Source organism: Vombatus ursinus, unplaced genomic scaffold (genome assembly GCF_900497805.2).
Source record: "Vombatus ursinus unplaced genomic scaffold, bare-nosed wombat genome assembly UNPS02014785.1, whole genome shotgun sequence".
Taxonomy (NCBI): Eukaryota; Metazoa; Chordata; class Mammalia; order Diprotodontia; family Vombatidae; genus Vombatus; species Vombatus ursinus.
The window spans coordinates 8346482-8367214 of record NW_020954563.1 but is presented as its reverse complement, the minus strand read 5'-3'; the positions used below and the strand labels follow the sequence as shown (position 1 = coordinate 8367214).

Sequence of the window (20733 nt, the reverse complement as noted above, 5' to 3'; positions counted from 1 at the left end):
AAAAAAAAAAAAAAAAAAAAAAAAAAAAAAAAAAAAAAAAAAAAAGGCAAAACCATGAGACTAATATAAACAGCACGAAAAAGCAGCAAAATTCAATGAAGTGCAATGAATACTCTTGGTTCCAAAAAACAGAGGGGGCCCCAAACCCCCACTTATTTCAGGAGAGAGTGACTTGTTCCAAGTTACAGAGAGACAGCAGTAGAAAGAAGAATGCTTGGGCACCAAAAGACCTGTGTTCAAATCCTGCCTCTAACACTTATTATTTGTGTGACCTGTAGCAAGTCACTTTAACTTCCTCTAGGTTATAGTTTCCTCATGTATAAAATGACAGGTTTTGGAGAGATGGGCCCTAAGATCTCTTCCTGGTCTATATCTCTGAACCATAGATAGGATGAGGGGAACAGGTATGAAATTTTACGTATATTATCAAACAGTGTAATCTTGTTATTTGGTTTTGCTTAATTTTTTTTTAAATAAAAGGTAGGTTTCAAGGTGGGAGGAGGAAGTATATAGGGAAATGATATAATTTTAAAAGGATTTCAGTGTAATAAAAGTCTGCCCTCACTGCCTGTCCCTTTCAAAATATTGTGCTAGACTGAGGCCTCTGAAAAGTCCCATAGTCTTACATTGTTCAGAGTACTTGTAACTTCTTTCAAGCCTGGTAGCAAGAGGCCCCAACTCACCCACAGTGTAGACATTAACAGGCCACCTTGACCTTGACACCTGACCTTGAAAACCTGTATTAATATCTGACCTTGAAAACCTGTGTTAACTGAAAAGCAACTAACCTGGGGAGTGGTATTTATTGTCTGTGGAGTCAGCAGAAGGAAGCATAAGCATAACATCAGGTTGTACAGCCAAAAGGCTGAGTTTTCCAGGGGGGGAAGTATAATATCTCTGGGATCTCTCCGGGGAAGGAAACAGGACTCAGCAGATTTTAGTGAGGAAAATGTTGGTGAGGTATTTAATTTAACACACATTTATACAGTGTTTAAAGACTTCCAGTGCGCTTTCCTCATAAACGTCTGATAAGGTAGGCAATTCGTATTCATAGTCTTACCCCCATTTTACAAAGGCAGGTCATCGCTCAGAGAAGAGAGAAGGCTTGCCCACCTTCACACAGAGAATTCCAGAAGACTGATGATGACCATGCTGTCTGTATCCTGACAGAGGTAACTGAGTCAGGGTACCAAAATGAGATATGCATTTTTGGACACACACACCGTAGGAACTGATTTTGCTTGACTATGTGTATTTCCTCCTAGGGTTTTGTTTTCCTTTCCTTTGTCTTTTTTTCTCCAATAGAGAGGAAGTAAGAGGGAGAGAAAAAAATGCGTGTTAATTGAAAAAAAAAAGGAAGAAAACAGGATTTGAAGCCAGTTCTCTGGACTATATGTCCTATGCTCATACATAGATCCACAGGTTCATAGTGTTCAATCTGGAAGGGATTCCCAGGGGCGGTCAGTGACTTGACCAAAGTCATACAAGTAATGTGGTCAAAGGCAGGATTTGAATCCAGGTCTTCAGACTCCAATTCCAGTGCTCTTTCCACAGCACCCCATGCAATCCCCACACCACATGGCCTTTCTAAATTAAACTAAGCAGAGCCTGGAAACTCAAACTAAGATGGGGAGGAAGTGAAAGAGGGCTGAAAAAACCCCTTTTCCTTCCCCATACTCTGGTGTGCCCTGGCTCTTTTCCTGGCTCCGTCAGCTTTATGTCTCCCCCACCAGGCTCACCTCCCGAGGTTTGTCCATCTCGTGCTGCAGCACTTGCTTGGCCAGCTCCGCCTCGATCAGCCTCTGCCGGAGATCTTCGTTCTCCTCCTCCAGTCGGATTCTCTTCTTTTCCACGGCCTCCAGCTCATTATGCAGACGCACAGAGATGTCTTTGGAAACCTGCACACCCAGAGAAGAGACCAGGGTTGAGTGATCTGGGGTGGCCAAAGCGTCCGGCCACTCTCTAGGCCCCAGAGATGTACATGAGTCCTGGCTGCCTCTTCATATCAATGATCTCATTGTATTTTCTTAGGTCAGAGGGTTATAGATTTTAAAGAAGGAAGGATATTAGAAATTACTCAGTGTGACTGCCTCAAATTATAAATGAGGAAATGGAAACTGAAGCCCCGAAATAAGAATTATTTATCTAGGGTCACACAGGTAGTAAGTATCAGTTAAGGAAGCATCTTAAGAATCATTGTGTCCTGTACTCCAAGGAGGTCAGTGATCAAAAGAAAGGTCCTGTATACACCAAAATATTAAGGGCAGTGTTTTGGGGGTAACAAAGAGCTAGAAACAAAGTAGATGCCCATCAACTGGGGAATGGCTAAACAAAACATGGTATGTGAATATAATGGACTATTATTGTGCCAATAAGAAATGATGAACATGAAGAATGCTCATAGGAAGATTTACATGAACTGATGCAAAGTAAAGAAAGCAGGATCAGGAAGACAACTCAATACAGTGACCTCAAAAAAAAAATACAGTGACCTCAACAATGTTACTGTAAAGAAAAACCACAGTAACAAGAAAGTCAAAATGAAATTCTGTGTAATCAAATGACCAAGCCTGGCCTTGAGGAAGAAAAGAGTATACACCTCCTTCTCTTCTTTGCAAGGGGAGGGGGCAGTGTTATGAAGGGGGAACATAGCACATATTTTCAGGCTTGATTGATATGTTGATTGAATTCCTTTTTTTTTCTTTTTTTTTCCTTTGTTTCAAGGCATAATGCTCTGGGTGAGGAGGGATATATTGGGAAATGTAGTATAAAAACAAAAGTGAAACAATTTTTAGGTTAAAAAAAGATTATATTCACTTGACAGATGAAGAGACTTTGGTCCAGAGAAGTAAAAGAGATTTGATATGCTAAATACACACAAGGAATTAATGGCAGAGCTAGGACTAATCCTCTTCTGGGCCTGAAGAGTGACTCCACTTGCAACAGCAAGGTCTCTCACACTCCCCCAAAGTCTGCCTCACTGAGCCCCAAAGAGGATGGGGGGTTTTATGCAGGAATGGACTAAGGTTGCATCCATGCTCTACAACATGTACCTGGAGCTGGTCCTTAATAGGCATGAAAGGTGCCATTCCAAGGTCAGGAAAGAGGGGACAACTCTGACCGTTAGGTTATTTAGAAGCCAGGAGAGGCTTCATAGTTGAAAATATTTTCATCTTGATATTTTCAATGTCAAGACATTATTAATTGAAAACAAAAGCCCTCCTATAAATGCAGCCTTCCCTCCCCACCAATTCTGACCAGCTTCATGGTAATAATACTAACAGTTCATATTTCTATATTACTCATAATTCTATGTTAATTATGGTTTACAACGCCCTTTCTTCACATTATCTTGTGAAGCAGGCAACGAAAGCATTATTAATCACACCTTACAGGGGCAGCGAGGTGGTGCAGTAGATAGAGCACCAGCCCTGAAGTCAAAAGGACCTGAGTTCAAATCCGGCCTCAGACCAAACACTTGACACTTACTAGCTGTGTGACCCTGGGCAGGTCACTTAACCTCAATTGCCTAAAAACAAAAACAAACAAAAAAAACCCCAAAAACAAAAAAAAAATCACACCTTATAAATAGATGCTGAGGCTCAGGGAATTGAAAGCACTTTACTTAGTATCATATAGCCTGGGCAGCATCAGGCTTGGAGTCAGGAAGACGTGGCCTCAAACCCTATTAGCTGGGTGACACTTAACCTCTGTTTGCCCCCGTTTCCTCATCTGTAAAATAGGAGAAATAGTAGCACCTATCTCTCAGGTTTGTGGTGAGGATCAAGTGGGATAGTAATTGTAAAGTGTTTAGCCCAGTGCCTGGCATATAGTAAGCACTTAATGAATGTTGACTAACTGACTGTGAGCCATATCTGATTCCAAACCCACTGTATCAAAGACAGAAAAACTAACTTCATACCCTCTGCCAAGTAAGTGAATGTTTGAGAGGGAGATCTACTCAATCTGTATCTTGATTTAAAAGAGCCCTTCCAGGCACCATCTGAGGTTCTGAGTCCTTAACATAAACTTCAAAATCTGATCAAGATCCAGCTGCAGAGCACCAGCAAAGTTCCTGATGAATGGCTTTAGGCTTGGGGGGAAGGGCACTGGCCCTGCTCCAAACCACCTCTCTTGCTTCCCAATTTGGTTCTCTTTCCTAATGTTCCTCCCCCCGTCACAGCTTCCACATGCTCCTAAACTCTGCACAACAAAGAAATCAAACTACATCACACCTCTTAAACCTCCTTTGCTGGGCCCCTCAAAGCCAGTTTCTTCCCTCTGAGATTATCTCTAGTTTATCCTGGAGTTATCTGGTTTGTACAAAGCTGTTTGAACGCTGTCTCCCCCATCAGACTCTGAGCTCCTCGAGGGCAGGGGTGGTTTTTGCCTTTCTTTGTATCTTTGGCATTTAGTAGGCACTTAATATACCCTTCTTCTCTTGACTTAACTGAGACAGCATAGACCCCATAGAGCAACAAAAAGTCCTTTGGACTGGAGAAGCAAGAGAGCCAGGTTTTAGTCCTAGCTCACTGTGTGACCTTGGGCAAGTCACTTCCCCTTTATAGACCTCACTTTGCACATTTGTAAAAAGAGGGGGTTGGGGGGCAGCTAGTTGATTCAGTGAATAAATAGAGCTCTGGCCTTGGAGTCAGGAGGAAAAGAGTTCAAATCCAGCCTCAGACACTCGACACTTACTAGCTGTGTGACCCTGGGTAAGTCACTTAACCCCACTGCCTAGCCAAAAAAAAAAAAAAAAGAGGGGGCTGGATTAGATGCTCACTGGAGTCCCTCCAGCAATACAATTAGATGGTTCTGTGACAGAGGAGGCTTCTTTTCCAGTTAATTACATACATTCTGCACACCTGCTAGCCTGGCCTTCTTGCTCACACATGATATTTCATCTCCTGTCCCCATGCCTGGCACAAGCTGTGTCCCCCCTGGAATAAGTGATATCTTCACCTCCCAAAATCCTTGGTTTCTTTCAAAGCTCAGCTCAGGTATCACCTCCTACAAGAGGCCTTTTATGGCTTTCCCTGTTGCTAGTGCTCTCTCCCTGAAATTACCTTGTATTTGTTTTGTCAACATTTTCTCTTTAATCATATCTGTACATGTTGTTTATCCTTCTTGAGGGCAGGGACTATTTCATTTATTTCTTTGTATCTCTAGTGCCCCTACACAGTGCCCAGTACATAGCAGATGCTTGTTGCTTGACTGATTAATGACTGACTATAAAGTGACAATCCTGACTTTTGTGGATAGCTTGTGAAAGCAACCTCAGTGTTCTTCAGAAAGGTATGGTCTGGCAAAGCAGTGGAAAGAGCCCTGACCTTGGGGCTTAAGCTATGTGACATGGTCATTTCACCTCTGAACCTCAGCTTCACCATCTATAAGATGGAACTTAAAATACCTACCCCCTCCTTGTGAGGAAAATGCACTTTAAAAGATCATAAAGAGCTACAGAAATGGAAACTATTTTCATGATTAGAGTCAGGCAGAGCTGATTCTTTGAACTCAAGGCTAATTCTAGATGCACAGATAAATATATTCAATTAGGTAGTGAAGTAGATGGAATGCTGGGCCTGGAGTCAAGAAGTCCTGGATTCAAATCCAACCCCGGATGCTACCAGCTGTGTGACCTTGGGCAAGTCACTTACACTTGGTATGCCTCAGTTTCCTCAACCTTAAAATGGGGGTTATAATAGTACCTATCTAATATGGCTGTTATGAGGATCAGATAAGATAATAATTGTAAAAGTGCTTAGCACAGTGTTGGGACATAAGTAGGCATGTAGTAAACGCTTGATGATTATCATATAATATTGTGAATTGTAGTTTTCTATGTATGTATTTTATCCCTCTATTAGACTGTGAGCTCCATGAGGGCAAGAACTAAGTCTGATCTAAAGTCTCTTTCTAAACTTTATATTTCCCCCAGCACTTATCATAGTGTTTTGCATACAGCAGACCCTTAATAGATGTGCAGTGAGCTAAACCAAACTACTAAATTTTTCAGACTACAAAAATGTTTTCATTCATCATGGGCCTTGCTGAGATGTGGGTGGCCTGGACTGCTGTGGGTGGCTGGTAAGTGGAAGAGGCCTGAGGGCCTGTAAGGATAAGCTGGCAAGATAAATCAGCCTAAATCTCACTGGAAGCCCCCTTAAAACCAGTGTAGTCACCCTGATAAATCATGTCCCCCTCTATGGAAATCCTTCTCTCATCCTCTAAGAACTCCCTACGCCAACCTCCAGGTTTCCCTTGAAACAAGGCCCACATGGCCATTTCATCAAAGCTTCATTCCTGGATAGTGATGCTTCTCCCACGCCCTGTACAGGGATAAGGGCCACTAGAAGACATGTAGCAGGAATGTGATGAGGTCATGGTTTTCTAAGCCCTGAAGGAGGAGGAGGGAAGCAGCTGTCACAAGCTAGGGGATTAGCCAATTAAAATCCAAACATGCAAGGCAAGTCTCTGGATTAGGGACTGTTCTGACTTCCTGAGCCCCTAATCACAGTGCATGCCCTACACATGCCAGAGCCATCTCCTTGTGTGACCCAAGCTTCAACTCTTCCACTTACCAAATTCTCCTCCGGGAAATATGGCTCCTGGGAAGCAAAACTAAGGGGCTTAATAGGGAAAGAATTTCCTAAGAGATTTTTCTATCTTCAATATCTCAACTCCAATTCAACCTTTATATAATGCCTGAAGCATCTTCCTTACTCATAGATTTGACCATTTTGCTGCTCTGCTCAAAAATCTTCAATGGCTCCCTATTACCTATGGAGTAAAATTCAAATTCCTCCACCTAGCAGTCAGAGCCCTTCACAATTTGGTGCCCTCAGTCTCTCCAGCCTTATTTTCTATCACTGTCATCCCTCCATTCACTTTAGAGTCTGGTTAAACTGGGTAACTCTGCCCCTTAAACATATCCTATGTACCCTGCCTTTGCTTACATTGCCCCCTCTCCATGGAAAATGTTTCTTCCCAATTTCACCACTAAGTTGTGAAATTTAATATACTTTTTTTTTTCAAAACAAGCTGAACATAAGAGAAAGTCATGGTTTCATGTCCGATCTTCTTTTTTTGTTCTTTCTACATTGAAATGTTTGTGGACAATGTTAAGTTCATTTTTTTTTGAAGTGCTTGTTTTTTTTTTTTAAGAGAAGGGGCTTCCTCTTTCTCTTTCCTTGCAGTATTCCTACCTATCCTTAAAGTTCAACTCAAATGCAATCTCCACCAGGAAGCCTAGCCCCTTGGCCTTCAAAATGCTCTTTTCCTCTGCACAAAGCAAAAGGAGGATAGCAGATACTACGCCTAGGTCCAGAGAGGCCAGGAAGGTATTTTTACCCAAAGTTCTGTGCACCCTACCCGCCCTACCCCCCCCAATCTCAATAGTTCATATTTAGAAGAAAACAGGCAAGAAATGCCTGGATGGAGAGAAGTGCTCCAATCTGAGATTCAGCAGCCTCTTTAGCAATAAATGCTATTCCCAAGTATAAATAATGCTGACTGAGTTGGGAACAGGAGGAGAGAGGAGAAAATGACGGAAAGAAGAGTGGAGGAGGAGAGGAGAGGATATAGGGAGAGGACAGGACAGGAGAGAAGAGAGAAGAGAATGTAACAAAACATTTTTAAGTATTTCCTGCATGAGGAGTACTGAATACAGACAAACAGAGAAGTCAGAGGTGGAAAGGAGTAGCTTCTGGTACCAGTTCCTCAATGCCCACTCTTAAAAGAGTCTGCCATGATAGATGCCCATCCTTATAGGAATCTAGCCTGAAGAGATATAACTAGAACCCAACATACTAATAGGTTAGAATATTCACTACATCTTAAATATGCCATGTTCTACTTTATCCCTAATAGGAAAAACCCTCCCACAGGATCTCTACCTAGAGAGATCTTTCCCACCCTGAAAACTTGTCCTAACTCCTGTCCTCTCCTCTTAGTCTTCCCTGCCCATCCTATTCCTCAGCAATCTCTCTCTATCTCCTCTGAAGTCCTAAACATTTTTTGTCATTTGCTTGTACTTTTTTTGTACCTTGTACTGTTAGCTAACTTTTTATGGGCGAATATTTAATCTCCCCAAGTAGGTTTTAAACCCTCTAAAAGCAAAGAGTAGGTCTCAAAACTTGCTCAATATCCCTCACTGCATCTAGCATGGGAAGGCAGCCTTCCCTAAAGAACATGATCAACACAAAATGGTCAATTGATGGACTGTTTAATAATACCTGGAACGCCTAGCATATCAGGTGTGCTACCTAGGACAGTGCATCAAAAGCATACAATAAAGAGGGGGCATGGAAGGACAGAGATAATTGAGGGGACACTCTGGAATTACTAAGCGACGCTCAGCCTGGGCTCAATGGAAATTAGGCAAAGGAGACAGTACCCAGCCCAAACGTGATCCGCTAGGTGAGAATCCTCAGTCAGCATACTCTCAAACTCAGAGTAAATGTCATTGTCAGGAACAAGGGTGAGAGGGGATGCCCTTCCCAGAACAAGGCTGGGCATATTTCCAATGGGCCACAACACTAGGCAGTGTCTCAGGCTCTAGCTACTGTGGCAATTTTCTTACTTGATCCCCAAGAAAAGCAGGTTCTATCACACACCAGCTGGGGAATGCATTATTATGCTTTAGGCTGGTCATGTCCTGTATCCCAGGAGGGATTCTCAGAGTGCCTGAGCTCCAGAAATCTAATGAACAGGTACCCTGCAGGCTGGGATCTAGCCACTCTCTTTACCTACTGAATTTCTCTCAATCTTTTAAGCTCAGCTCAAATGTCAGTTCCTCCAGGAAGCTTTAGAAGTCACACTGGCTCTGGATCCAGGTGATCTGGGCTCAAAACTCACTTCTGGCAGGTATATTTACTACCTGTGTACCTTGGAACCTTGGGCAAATAACTTAACCTCTTTGGGTAACGATTTTCCCATCCATAAAATGAGAAGGTTGGGCTAGGTGGCCTGGGGGGGCTCCTTCCAGCTCTAAATCTATGAACTTATGATCCTTTTCTATCCCTGATCCCCCAAGTGATGAACTCCCCCCTCAGACCTAATACAACACTCTGTACCTCTCAAATGTATTTACTAAATATATCATGTATTACTGTTACATAAATTTGTCTTGGCCCACTAGAATGTAAGGTTCACGAGGGCAGGGACTGTGTCTTATCTAAATTTTCTATCCCCTGGTTCCTAGTATAAGGAAGCATTTAATAAATGTTTGATGAGTGAATGAATGAAGTGAATGGGTAAGAGCTCTCTTCCTGATGACTCACCTTGACATCCTGCTCCAGGCTATGAATGAGCTCCCCATCCACCTGGCCTGTCTGGGCCACTCGGAGGCTGCGTCGTTCTGCCTTGCGTAGACGGTACTGCAGGATGCGACAGGTCTTGCTGGCTTGGTCCAGTTGCTGTCGGAGCTCCTGAAGCTGGTAGACATCCTCCTCCATGTAGACATCCCGCATCTCCAGCATCTCCGCCCGCAGCTCCTCGATCTCATCCTAGAAAGAGGAAGGTAAAAGCTTCAGTCCTGCAGTGTTCCCTCTGTCCTGATCACCGTTTCCTAGCTGGCCTCCCTTCTGTCTCCCTACCCCTGCACAGCTGGGCCTTCTCCACAGCCAGAGTTACTGAGCCTTGGTAGTATGTTGTGCCTACAACTACGATGGGGCAGGGGGTGGAAGGGCCTGAAAAAATGGAAAAGCAAGAGACCGAGGCACAAAGGAGGTTTCAATCTAATTGGGAGAGAAGTTCAGAAACACAAAACAGAGGAAGCATGTTGTGGTCTAAATAGCTCTGGACTTGGCACTGGGCTACTTAATCAATCTCTCTGAGCCCATTTCTTCATCTGTAAAAGGGAGGTAATGATATCTGTACAATCTACCTCATTAGGATGCAGTGAGGAAAGTGCACTATAAACTCAAGGGACTCTAGAAATTATAATTTATTCATAAGAAGAAAATATATAATCAAAGTTAGCATCACAGGACTTGGAGCTCGAAGGGTCCTTAAAGACCATCTAAGCAAATACTCCTTATTTCATGGAGAAGGAAACTAAGGCAGAGAGAAGGGAAATGACCTGCCCAAAGTCAGTCAAGAACTGAATCCAGATGTTTTGAGTTCAAGTTCAGGGGTCTTTATCAGGCCCTATGATTCCTCTTCATTCCTGCAAAGATCCACAAGTTCCTCTCAGTCAGGTATTCTTAACCTCTTTTCTGTCGTGGATTCCCTTGAGCAGTTTGGGGAAGCCAAGACCCCATCTCAGAATCACATTCTTATTTTTAACATGTGTTTTTAAAACTTTGGGTTACAAATTTTCTCCTTTCCTCCCTCCCCACCCACCCTCATTGAAAAGGCAAGCATCTCGATACAAGTTAAAGATGTGTAGTCATGCAAAATACTTCCACAGTAGTCATGTTGCGAAAAACTAAGTGTATTTCCCTTCATCCTATCCTACCCCCCATTTGTTCGATTCTCTCTTTTGACCCTGTTCCTCCTCAGAAGAGAATCACATTCTTAAATGCATAAAGTAAAAACAGATAGGATTACAAAGGAAACCAATTCTATAGCAATATAGTTAGAAGAGATTTACAAAAAAAAAAAAAAGCTTGCAGACCTCAGGTTAGGTACCCCAATCTAGGCGAATTTCATAGCCCTCCCAATGCCAATCAGAGCTCATTTCCAAGAACAGCAGCTCAGTTTACAGACAGTCCTCCACCACTCCCTGCAGCCCAAGCTTATCTCTTGCTCCCTCCCAGACTCTAAAATTCTCTTTGTATCATTCTGGTCAGAACCCTATTCTACACACCAATGGGAAGAGTGAGAAACCAAAGCTGGAAATGAGAAGAGGAAGTGAGATAGTTTATATCGTTTCAAGTTGGAGAAGTAAGGAAAAAGAAATAATACACAGTATCCCAGGAAGGAGATAACAGTTACTTGCCTAGGACAACCTTGATGGAAAGGAAGGATGGGTCAAAACAGTTACCAGGTCTGGAGCGTGCTAGATATTGGGGGGTAGGGAAGAAGACAGACTAGACACCTGACATTAAGTATTTGAAGCGTTATCTTGGAGAAGAGGGGTCAGACTCGTTTGGCTTGACCACCAGAAGTAGAACTAAAAGCAACATTGACAGTTATAGGGTAGGGCAGCTAGGTGGCATAGTGGATAAAGCACCGGCCCTGAATTCAGGAGGACCTGAGTTCAAATCTGACCTCAGACCAAACACTTGACACTTATTAACTGTGTGACCCTGGGCAAGTCACTTAACCCCAATTGCCTAAAAAAAAAAAGTTATAGGGAATTAGACTTCAGCTTAGTAATGATATAATAACGACTTCTAGCAGTTACAGCAGTCAGGAAAAGGAATGGAACTTCCTCTCGAAAAAGTGAATCTCACCATCCTTGGAGGTGCCTATTCAAGCAGAAACTGGATGACCACCTGCACTGGAAGAGAGGTTAGACTCAAAGTCCTCCAAAGTCCCTTCTACCTTTGAGACATCTGATTGTCTCCACTCCTTAGCAGGAGAGAAAAGAGCTGGGGTCCAGAGAAGAGAAAACATCCAAGAAGTATGAGTGTGTGTGTCGGGGCAGCCAAGGGCATCAAAAGCTACAGGCAGGTCAAGAAGGAGAAATGAGAAAAGGTCATTCACTTTTACGGACTGGCAATTACAAAATCAATAGTAGCCTTGGAGAGAGCTGTTTCAGATGAGCAGAAGAGTTGGAAGCCAGACTACAAAGGGCCTGAAAAGTGAGTGGGAGGTGAGGAAATGGGTGTAAATGATTCTTTCTAGGAATTTGGCTGTGAGGAGGGGTGTAGGATGATGAAGAGGTAGCAGGGTCAAGTAAAGATTTCTTTCTTTTTTTTTTTTTTAGAAGAATGGGGGAGGCGTGGGTATGTTTATAGATTGAGTTAGCTTTTTTTTTTTTTAGCAGCTACATTACATTGTTGAGAACACTGTAATCAACCCAAATCCCCACATCTTTTTTCATGACTGTTTCCAAGCTAGGTCTCTCCCATTCTGTATTTATATGATTGATTTTTTTTTTCTAATCTAAAGTGAAGGACTTCCATATTAAGTCACTTCTGGTTCTTGCTTGTTAAATTTCTTATTGGTTCTGACCTAGCCATTCTCCTGAGCTTTACTCCCTGGCGCCCCAGGAATGGGTGGGCTCTTGGCTCTACATGGAGAAGCTAGCCAGCTGCAGTCAAAATCTAGGTCAGCAGAGCCTGGCACCGCTCACCATGTGAGGGGACTGAATCGACAATACGGGGCTTGTGGCTGTCACAGGCTATGTGTCTGGCAGACAATCCCAGGGTCTGTGCTGGATGGGTTCCCCCCAGTCTCCGGGTGATGGAGGACAAACAGAGAAGCTCACACGAAGAAGGAGAGGGGAGCTGGGGAGCCCCGTGAAGAGTTCTTAACATTCAGTGGGAGCTCTCAGGGAGGGGAAGGCCAGACAGCTGAAGGCAGGTCTGATCAGTGGCAGCTAATGCTCGTCTGAGTTCCTCTTTCTCAGCTGTGAAGTGACAACCTTTGGGTATATCATTACAAGGTCCTGAGGGTGTCACTACTTCTGGGTTACCTTGATTCCCTTTGACAAACTGTGGCCAGTGCTGGAGGGAGTGACAGCCACTGAGAAGAAAGGAGTAGGTCTGGCTCTAGGGAATGCCTGTAAGGCCAGTTCTTTGGAGCTATACTTCCCTTTAGTGAACCCTGAAGTACCTACTATGTTAAAAAAAGGACCTTCAAGTGCATAGATAAGACACAGGTCCTTGCCTCAGGGAACTTATCATCTAACAGTGAAGATGAAACAAAATACATAATAATTTTCATACAAAGGAGAATGAGGTAAGCAAAAAGAACATGAGACAAAGTGTTTATGAAACATCTGAGGTGAGAACACTTTCAGCTTGGTGAATGGAGAGGGTAGGAAGAATCAGGCAAGGCTTCCTGGAGAAGGTAGCATCTGAGTTTGGCCTTGAGGAAAGGGAAGAAATTCACCAAATTAATCAGTCAATCATTTATTAAGGGGTAGCTAGGTGTTGCAGTGGATAGAGTGCCAGGCCTGGATCCAAGAAGTCTCATCTTCATGACTTCAAATCCAGTTTCAGACACTTATTAGCTGTGTGACTCTGGGCAAGTCATTAAACCCTGTTTGCCTCAGTTCCTTCATCTGTCAAATGAGCTAGAGAAGGAAATGGCAAACCAATCCAATATCCTTGCCAAGAAAACTCCAAATGGGGTCATGAAGAGTTGGGACACAACTGGAAACAACAATAGTGTCAGGTACAGTGCTAGGCACTGGGAATATACATACTTTAAATGCAAGACAGTTCCTGCTCTCAAAAAGCTTACATTCTACTGCATAGAGATTAGGGGAAGAGGAATATAGTTTAAGGATAGCAGACAGAATGAACCAAGGAGAAGAAGCAGGCAGAATGGAGGATAGGGAAGGGGAAAGAAGAGTATTTCAATTTGGCTGGAACAGAGAGTACATGAAGTATGAGATAAAGTTGTCCGGGAGGTTGGAGCTACGCTATGGAAGGCCTTGAATGACAGAGTCAGTACTCTAATGCTGCTACTTTTTATTTTCTACACTCTGATCCAGTCCAACTGGACTTCCTGCTGTTCTTCACATGTGATGTCCTTTCATTTCCCATCTCCATGTCTTTCTGCTGGCAGGCTCTCCCCTCGCCCCATTCTTTCCCCCAGGCCCCACTCCTGGAATGAACTCCCTCCTCACCTCTGCCTCTTCTAATTCTCTAATTTCCTTCAAAGATCAGCACAAGCACCATCTTCTACATGAAGCCTTTTGCAATTCTTTTGAGCTCATACCTCCCCCCTGTAAAAAAATTACCTTATATTGATTTTGTATATACTTATAAATGTACATGCCATCTTCTTTTTCAGAAGAACATAGCCTTCTTGAGGGCAGGATGATGTTTCATCTTTATCTTTGTACCCTCAGCACCTGGCACATAGTCAAGTGCTGAATAAATACATGTTGGTTTCAGTTTTTCAAAATTTGGGAAATCAAAAGTTTCTGAGTCTCATTGTTCTCATCTTTAAAATGGGGAATCATGATACTTTTACAACCCAATTCCCTCACAAGTTGTGAGGGAAATGTTTTGTCATTCCTCAAGTCCTACTGAAATGTGAGCTCTATTTTTATAATGTATTATATTAAATCGCAAAACACAGTGCTATGTGAAGCCCAAGAAGGAAGGTAATTACTGACCAGAAGAACCAGGAAGGAAACATATGGCAGGAGACAGCACTAGGGTTACAGGGGACTTAAAGAAGAACATTTGCTCTCTCTGTGAGGCTAAGCATGTCACCTAAGCTCAGGGCCTTAGTTCCCTACCACGTAAAATGAGGTGTTTGAGTTAAATGATTTCGAAGGGTCCATGCATCCAGCTCTTTACAATCTACAGTATTGATTCTGGACAATTAAGTAGCACAGTGGATAGAGCATTGGGCCTGGAGTCAGGAAGACCTGAGTTCAAATGTGGCCTCAGACACTTATTAGCTCTATGACCCTGGGCAAGTCACTTAATCCTCTTTGTCTCAGTTTCTTCTTCTGTAAAATGACCTGGGGAAGGAAATGGCAAACCACTCCAGTATCTCTGCCAAGAAGACCCCAAATGGGGTCACAAAGAGTCGGACACAATTGAACAACAACAAGATGAGTCTTTTCAGAGTTAATGATACCAGTGGGATCCTAAAAAGCAGCGTCTGATAAAACAGGGTGGGGGAGACCTAAGCAGGTGAGCATCTCTGAGAAGTAAAGTGGAGCCTTCCACATCTCATCTCTGCTCTCAGGAAATCAGATGAGCAGCCTGGGAACAAAGGAGGAGGACCCAAGAGGTCTTTCCTTTTTTGTAGGGGTTTGATTTCATTCTGTTCAATCCATCCTAGAAGACATATAACTATAAAAAATATGAACCACTTCAAAGAGTCCCTTCTGTCTTCCCCTGCAGCAAGTCCTTCCTTTCTCCCCTTCCTGTCTTTTCATGTAAACCCTAAATAGTCTTTTTTGTTTCTTTCCCCAAAAGTGCAAAGAGGGGGCCCAGGCTGCCCAGGGAGATACTGCCTGACGAAGCAAGGGGCAGGAGGGTCTGCCCTGCCTGGGGGATGGGGCTCAGCTGTTGACAGAAAGGTAAACACTGTTCACAGCCTGCCAGACACCTCAGAGGGCATCTAGTCCAACTGGCACCTAACAGGAATCACCTGATCGGATGATCTCCCTAAAAACTGGCCATTAATTCCTGCTCCTGGAGGACAAAGATTGTCTTCTGCCTCTTCTTGTATCCCTAGTGCTTAGTACATAGTAAGTGCTTAATAGATGTTTAATGCCTGGCCATCCAGCCTCAGCTTGAATACTTACAGCCACAGAAGGGAATCCCCCCTCCTCTAAGGCAGCCCGTGTCACTCTGGGACGGCTGTTACTGTTGGGATGTTTCTCCTTACAAGGAGCTGAGAGCTGCTTCTCTACAGAGTCTCCATAGTGAGGTCGAGTTCTGTGGTCTGGCACCAGGCAGAACACATCAGATGCTGCTGCTTCCACACGGAGCGCCTTCCAGTCAATTTCAACAACCGTTTGTGAAACACCTACTACGTGTGAGGCGCTGTGCTAGGCAATGATTCAGATGTTCTACATTCAGACCCTCAAAGACAGCAATTCAGCTCAATCAGACAATCGTTTACTAAGCACCTATTGCGTGTTAGGTACTAGGGAAGATACTGTGTTTTAAAAAGTCACAACCCATGTCTTCACAGAGCCCGCAGTCTAAAGGAGATCAAGAAAAAAACCCACAGGGGTAATTATAATACACAATATTGCATGGTGAGTGCATTAAAGAGAAGTAAGAGAAAGGACGATTTGAAGAGGGATGGAGAAGGGAGAAATCAGGACAGGCTTCCTGGAGGATGTGACATTTCAGTTAGAATGTAAAAAATGGTTATGAATTCAACAAGTGAAGAAGCGGAAGAAGGAGGCAGTGTACATACTACTGTGGAAATAGCATTGGCTTAATAATAATAATAACAGCACATGGATTTGAACCCTGGCTCTGCCACTTACTACCTCTGTGTGACCTTGGGCAAGTCATTTAACTTCCTGGGGACTCAATTTCTCACCTCCAGAGTAAGAGGGCTGAACTAGATGACAATTAAGGTCCTTTCTAGCTCTAGATATGTGAGCCTGCAAGGCCATCCTAGGGATGGGGAGTAGCACAAGCAGAGGCACACATGAAGGATTTATGCCCAACGGCCTTCTGTTTCTTCCATCACTATCTCAGCCTTGCTCCTCTCCCTTGATTCCTCACTGCAAATGTTTTCTACAGCACTTTGGCAATTCCTCCATTCCACCATGGCAGACAGATTTCCACTACTTAAAATCTCAAGAATCCTGTACAGATGGAACAGGGTGTGTGTGGGGCGAGGGGGAGGAACTGTCCCTCTAGCAAGTTTCCTGCTGCCATACCAAGATGAGATCCTGCCCCACACCCAGCCAGGCTGAGGGACTCAACTCACTCCCATCCCATGGGGCAGCCAGCACTCCAGAGAGAGGGAAAGCCCCTGGCACTAAGGTATAGCAACAAAGCCAATGAATAGAGTAGTCCAGTAAAGGAAATGGATTCCTGACCATGTTCAACACCTGTGTGAATTGAAGGGCCAGCTATGGAATTGGAATAGATATCCTCTGAGATACCATCAAACTCTGAGATTCAGGGATTATTTCCCTTAAGTGAGCGGCTTCCTCCCTCCACCCCTTTCCTCCCTGATTTTCCCAGTATGCACTTGACCAATCGGGGCGAATGGAGCCAGCAGGCAGTTACCATAGCAACAATGGCAGGGACAGACATGCCCGAGATCTTGATGTGACTCAGAGCAGTATTAGTCTGTTTTCCCAACAGAGCTGGAAGGGTATGAACATGGGACTTGATTCACTCTGCTTCCCTCAAGCAGCCCGGCCTTAGCACCAACCAAAGAGTCATCAAGAAAAGGTTAGAGGACCTTCCCACTCACCTCCAGACCTACTAAGCATTTTTGCCCTTCTGTTACATTGACCTTCCACCTGGAGTACTCACCTCGCTCCTCTCTCCATATCCCAATTCTGCCCTTCTTGCAAAGTTCACCTTAGTTTCGTCTCCTCCAAAAAACCCTTCCCCCACCTACTATTTTAATATATTCTTCTACTACCGGTTTGACCTTGGGCAAATCACTTAACTTATTTCTTCTGACTGGTGAATCTTTACCTTTTCTGGCCCTGCTCTGACCTACCAGCCACATTCAAGTAGTGCTGCCCCACCCCCTCCTTCTACCTCTTGCTCTAGGAACAGTGATCAAATCAACATTGCTATTCTGGAAGAGGACTTGCCAGTTGCTATGATTCCACTCACCATCGCTTGTCTCCCTGTCCAAAACATCCTTCCCTGGCCACCACCTCATTATCTGGGTTGGCTTCCTCTGTTAGAATGTATAAGTTCCTTGAGTATAGGGGCTATCTTGCTTTCTCCCCAGTGCTTTTCAGCACAGTGCCTAGAACATACTAAGTGCTTATTGAGTGTTTTTTCATACACACATTCATTCTCTGGGTCTCAATTGCCTCACTTAAAAAGATGAGTTTGGATTCTTTGTATTCCCAGCATTTAATACAGCACTTAGTAGGTACCAAATAAATGCTTACCAATTGACAGGATAATACTGTATGTCCCCGAGGTCCCTTCCAGCTCTGACTCTGTGATCTTCCCTGCTGGAATGACTGGATTATGGACAAGACTTGGAATCAGAACTGGGTTCAAATACTGCTTCAGAAACATAGCTATGTGATCATCAAAAAATCATTTAGTCTAAATCTTCCTTGTCTGTAAAATGGAGATAATAGTTCTTGCTCTACCCATATCACAAGATTGTTGTGAGCTGTGCAAACCTTCAAGTGCTGTAAGTTGTTTGAGATGTTAGTATCAAACCTTTGCGTCTTAGTCTGGGCCACACCATGTAATTCCTGAATACACACATTCTGGAATTGTTTCATGTGTCTTGGTTCCCCAGTAAGGTTATTAACAATCTCAGGGGAAGGAAGGGACTGGATCTTGAGATGCCACGTGCAGTGCTTTGCAAACCTTAAAACACTACACAAATGTCAAATAAGACTTAAAAATGTTAGAGCTGGAAGGGATTTTAGGGACCACATAGCTGAATCTCTTCATTTTATGTATGGGGAAACTGAAGTCCAGAGAAGTTAGTGACTTCTTATCTTCCCCAGCACCCCAGCACAGGGAGAAGCATATAGGAAGTTATCAACATAAGCATGTTCATTAACGTTTCATTCATTCATTCAGTGTTTATCAAGCACCTGGGGCTCCCTTTGGAGCCTTGACTGGAAGTTCAGTATTCTTTCCAGCATACCATATATCCACTCTTCATGCTGTCTACCAAGCTCACTGTGTGACTGTGAGAAAAGCAAAACTTTATAAACTTTAAAGTACTATAGAAAGGTGGGTTCTTATTTTTTAGCAATAGTATTAATAACCTGCCAAAAATTCACTTATTCTCCTCATGTGACAAAGCCAGAGTAGGAGCCACTAGCTCCCCCAAACATGTTTGGGAAAACCCACTAAGTTCCCCCAAAATCAACCAGAGGAAGACACAGTCAGGTCTTCTCAGTAACATTTTTTGTCTTTCCCAAGTGACCTAAACTGAGGCAGGCTCTTCCCAGCCTTGCTCCCGGGCTTCCTATTATCTTACCATGGAGGCAAACACTGCCCCAGAGCGCTGGGGCAATCCCCAGACTAAAATAACTCTCTGGATCTGAGAGCGGAAGTCGGTGAACAGCCCCCAAATCGGGACTTGCTCTTAGCTGCCAAGTACACAAAAGCTGTTTGTTTCCTAGCTAGAGGAAAGGGAAGTGTGGCTTCCACACATGGAGGTGTGTGGGCACTTTCACAACTAAGAATCAATAGTTCACTAGAGTGACTCTGGGGGCTCAGAAATCAACAGCCTACCTGAAAACAAGGGACTACTGTGAATCTTGGGGCCCTCCTCAAGCACACCATACCCTCCCTCCCTCTCCCTTCTCCTCCTACTCACATTTTCAAGGCCAACCCACCTCCCCAGGGAAACATTCCCCAACTACTTCTGCCCTTCTGCTACTTCTTGCTCCATTTACATTCTGGTGTATATTGTCCTATCTTGTAAAAAAATAATAATAATAAATTGTGTTTCCTGAGGGCTTTGAGGTTTACCAAGTGCTTTTCCCACAACAATCCACACAGATAGGTAGTACAAGTATTGTATTATGAGTTCCATTTTACAGAGAAAGAAACTGAGGACCAGTGAATGAAAGCACCTTGTTCCCAGGGTCTAAACCACGTCTCCCTGATTCCAACTCCAAATCCCTACTCCACAAAACTGAGTTGCCTCTCCCTTTTTATTGTGAATTGTAATACTTCATCATAAGCTCTCTTACTCATTTGCTGTTCATGTCTTATCTCCCCAAACTACATGGCAAGCTCCCAGAGGGCAGGGACTGAGTCTTAAGCTTTTTCTGTATCCCCCTCAGCCGTGACCACCTAGCACAAGGCCCTGCAAGAAGGCAAAGGAGGACCTCCTCACAGACCTCAGAGAACGTGAGAGCTGGAAGGGATGTTAGAGACCAGCTAATCAGTCAGGTCCTCTCAAGCACAAGGCCTGGGGTTCCAGGCCTAACTCTGGCACGTTATTAGTGTGTGACCCTGGCAAAATCACTTAACCCCTCTGATCTCTAGTTTCCTCAAAATAACACTTAAACTACCAATCTCACAGGGTTGTTATTGCAAGAAGGTCATGCTGTAAACAGTAAAGTGCCATAGAATAACTAGTTATTGTTCCAAGTCAGGAAGCTAAGGCTCAGAAAAGGGAAGGGAACAGCCCAAGATCACACAGTAAGTGAATAGTACAGCAGAGACTAGAATTCATGTGTTTTAGCTCCCAGGCCAGGGTCCCTTCCACCATGGTACAGTGCCACTCCATAAACACTGACTGCCTAGTTCTGAAGTAGACCCCATGCCGGTCTGCAGCAGGTCAGAGCATGCCCCTGTAGTGTGCTCTGTGTATCTGAAAAACAAGCAAGAATAAATTGGCAGCTCAGACCGAAGCAACAGCCTTTTCCATCTCTGACCCCGTGACTGGGGCTGCAGGCACGTCCCAGGATGATCTAGCCTCTCTACAAGGGATCTAAGCAGAAAGCAAAGTTGCCCTGGGGACTGCTGCACCCTCTGCCTGCTCCCTCCCTAGCCCTGCTGGGAGCCAGCTGATAGGCAATGACCCAGGAAAAAGTGGGGGGGGCATAATTGGGAAAGGGGCCCCAGCCAGCTAGAGTCATGCAGTATGATGGTACAAGCCTTTAATTCAGAGAGAGAAGAGATGGAGTGGAACCTGGCTTCTGCCACCACTTCCAGAGAGATCTTGGCTAACCTGGCTGAACCTCAGTTTTCTCCCCCATAAAACAGAGTCATTTCAACAAGATGCCCTCAAAGGTCCCTTCTAGCTCTCGGTCTCACGGTTCTTTGGCTTACATACATTCATACAATCAGCTCATGCTTGCCTAGGCAGGTCCCTTTCCTCCCAGGGCTGGATACTGTAGTCTGTTTTCTTCTTCCTGCATGAAATTTCTCCTAAAATTATTCTTCATGTCCTTTTTCATAGGATTAGAGATCTAGAGCTGGAAGGGTCCTCAGAGATGAA

General features: G+C 44.0%; 1 protein-coding gene across 2 annotated transcripts in view; it reads right to left on the bottom strand.

Moving 5' to 3' along the window:
• Window positions 1-20733, bottom strand: part of SOGA1 (suppressor of glucose, autophagy associated 1) — a 121173-nt gene that overhangs the window by 73468 nt on the left and 26972 nt on the right. For both annotated transcript variants that reach the window (XM_027867174.1, XM_027867173.1), the window contains exons 2-3: window positions 9282-9506; window positions 1740-1898 (exon numbers count right to left, since the gene is read on the bottom strand). In XM_027867174.1, coding sequence (XP_027722975.1) covers window positions 1740-1898; window positions 9282-9479 — 357 coding nt within the window. In that variant the 5' untranslated portion in view covers window positions 9480-9506. The remainder of the gene's footprint in view (window positions 1-1739; window positions 1899-9281; window positions 9507-20733) is intronic.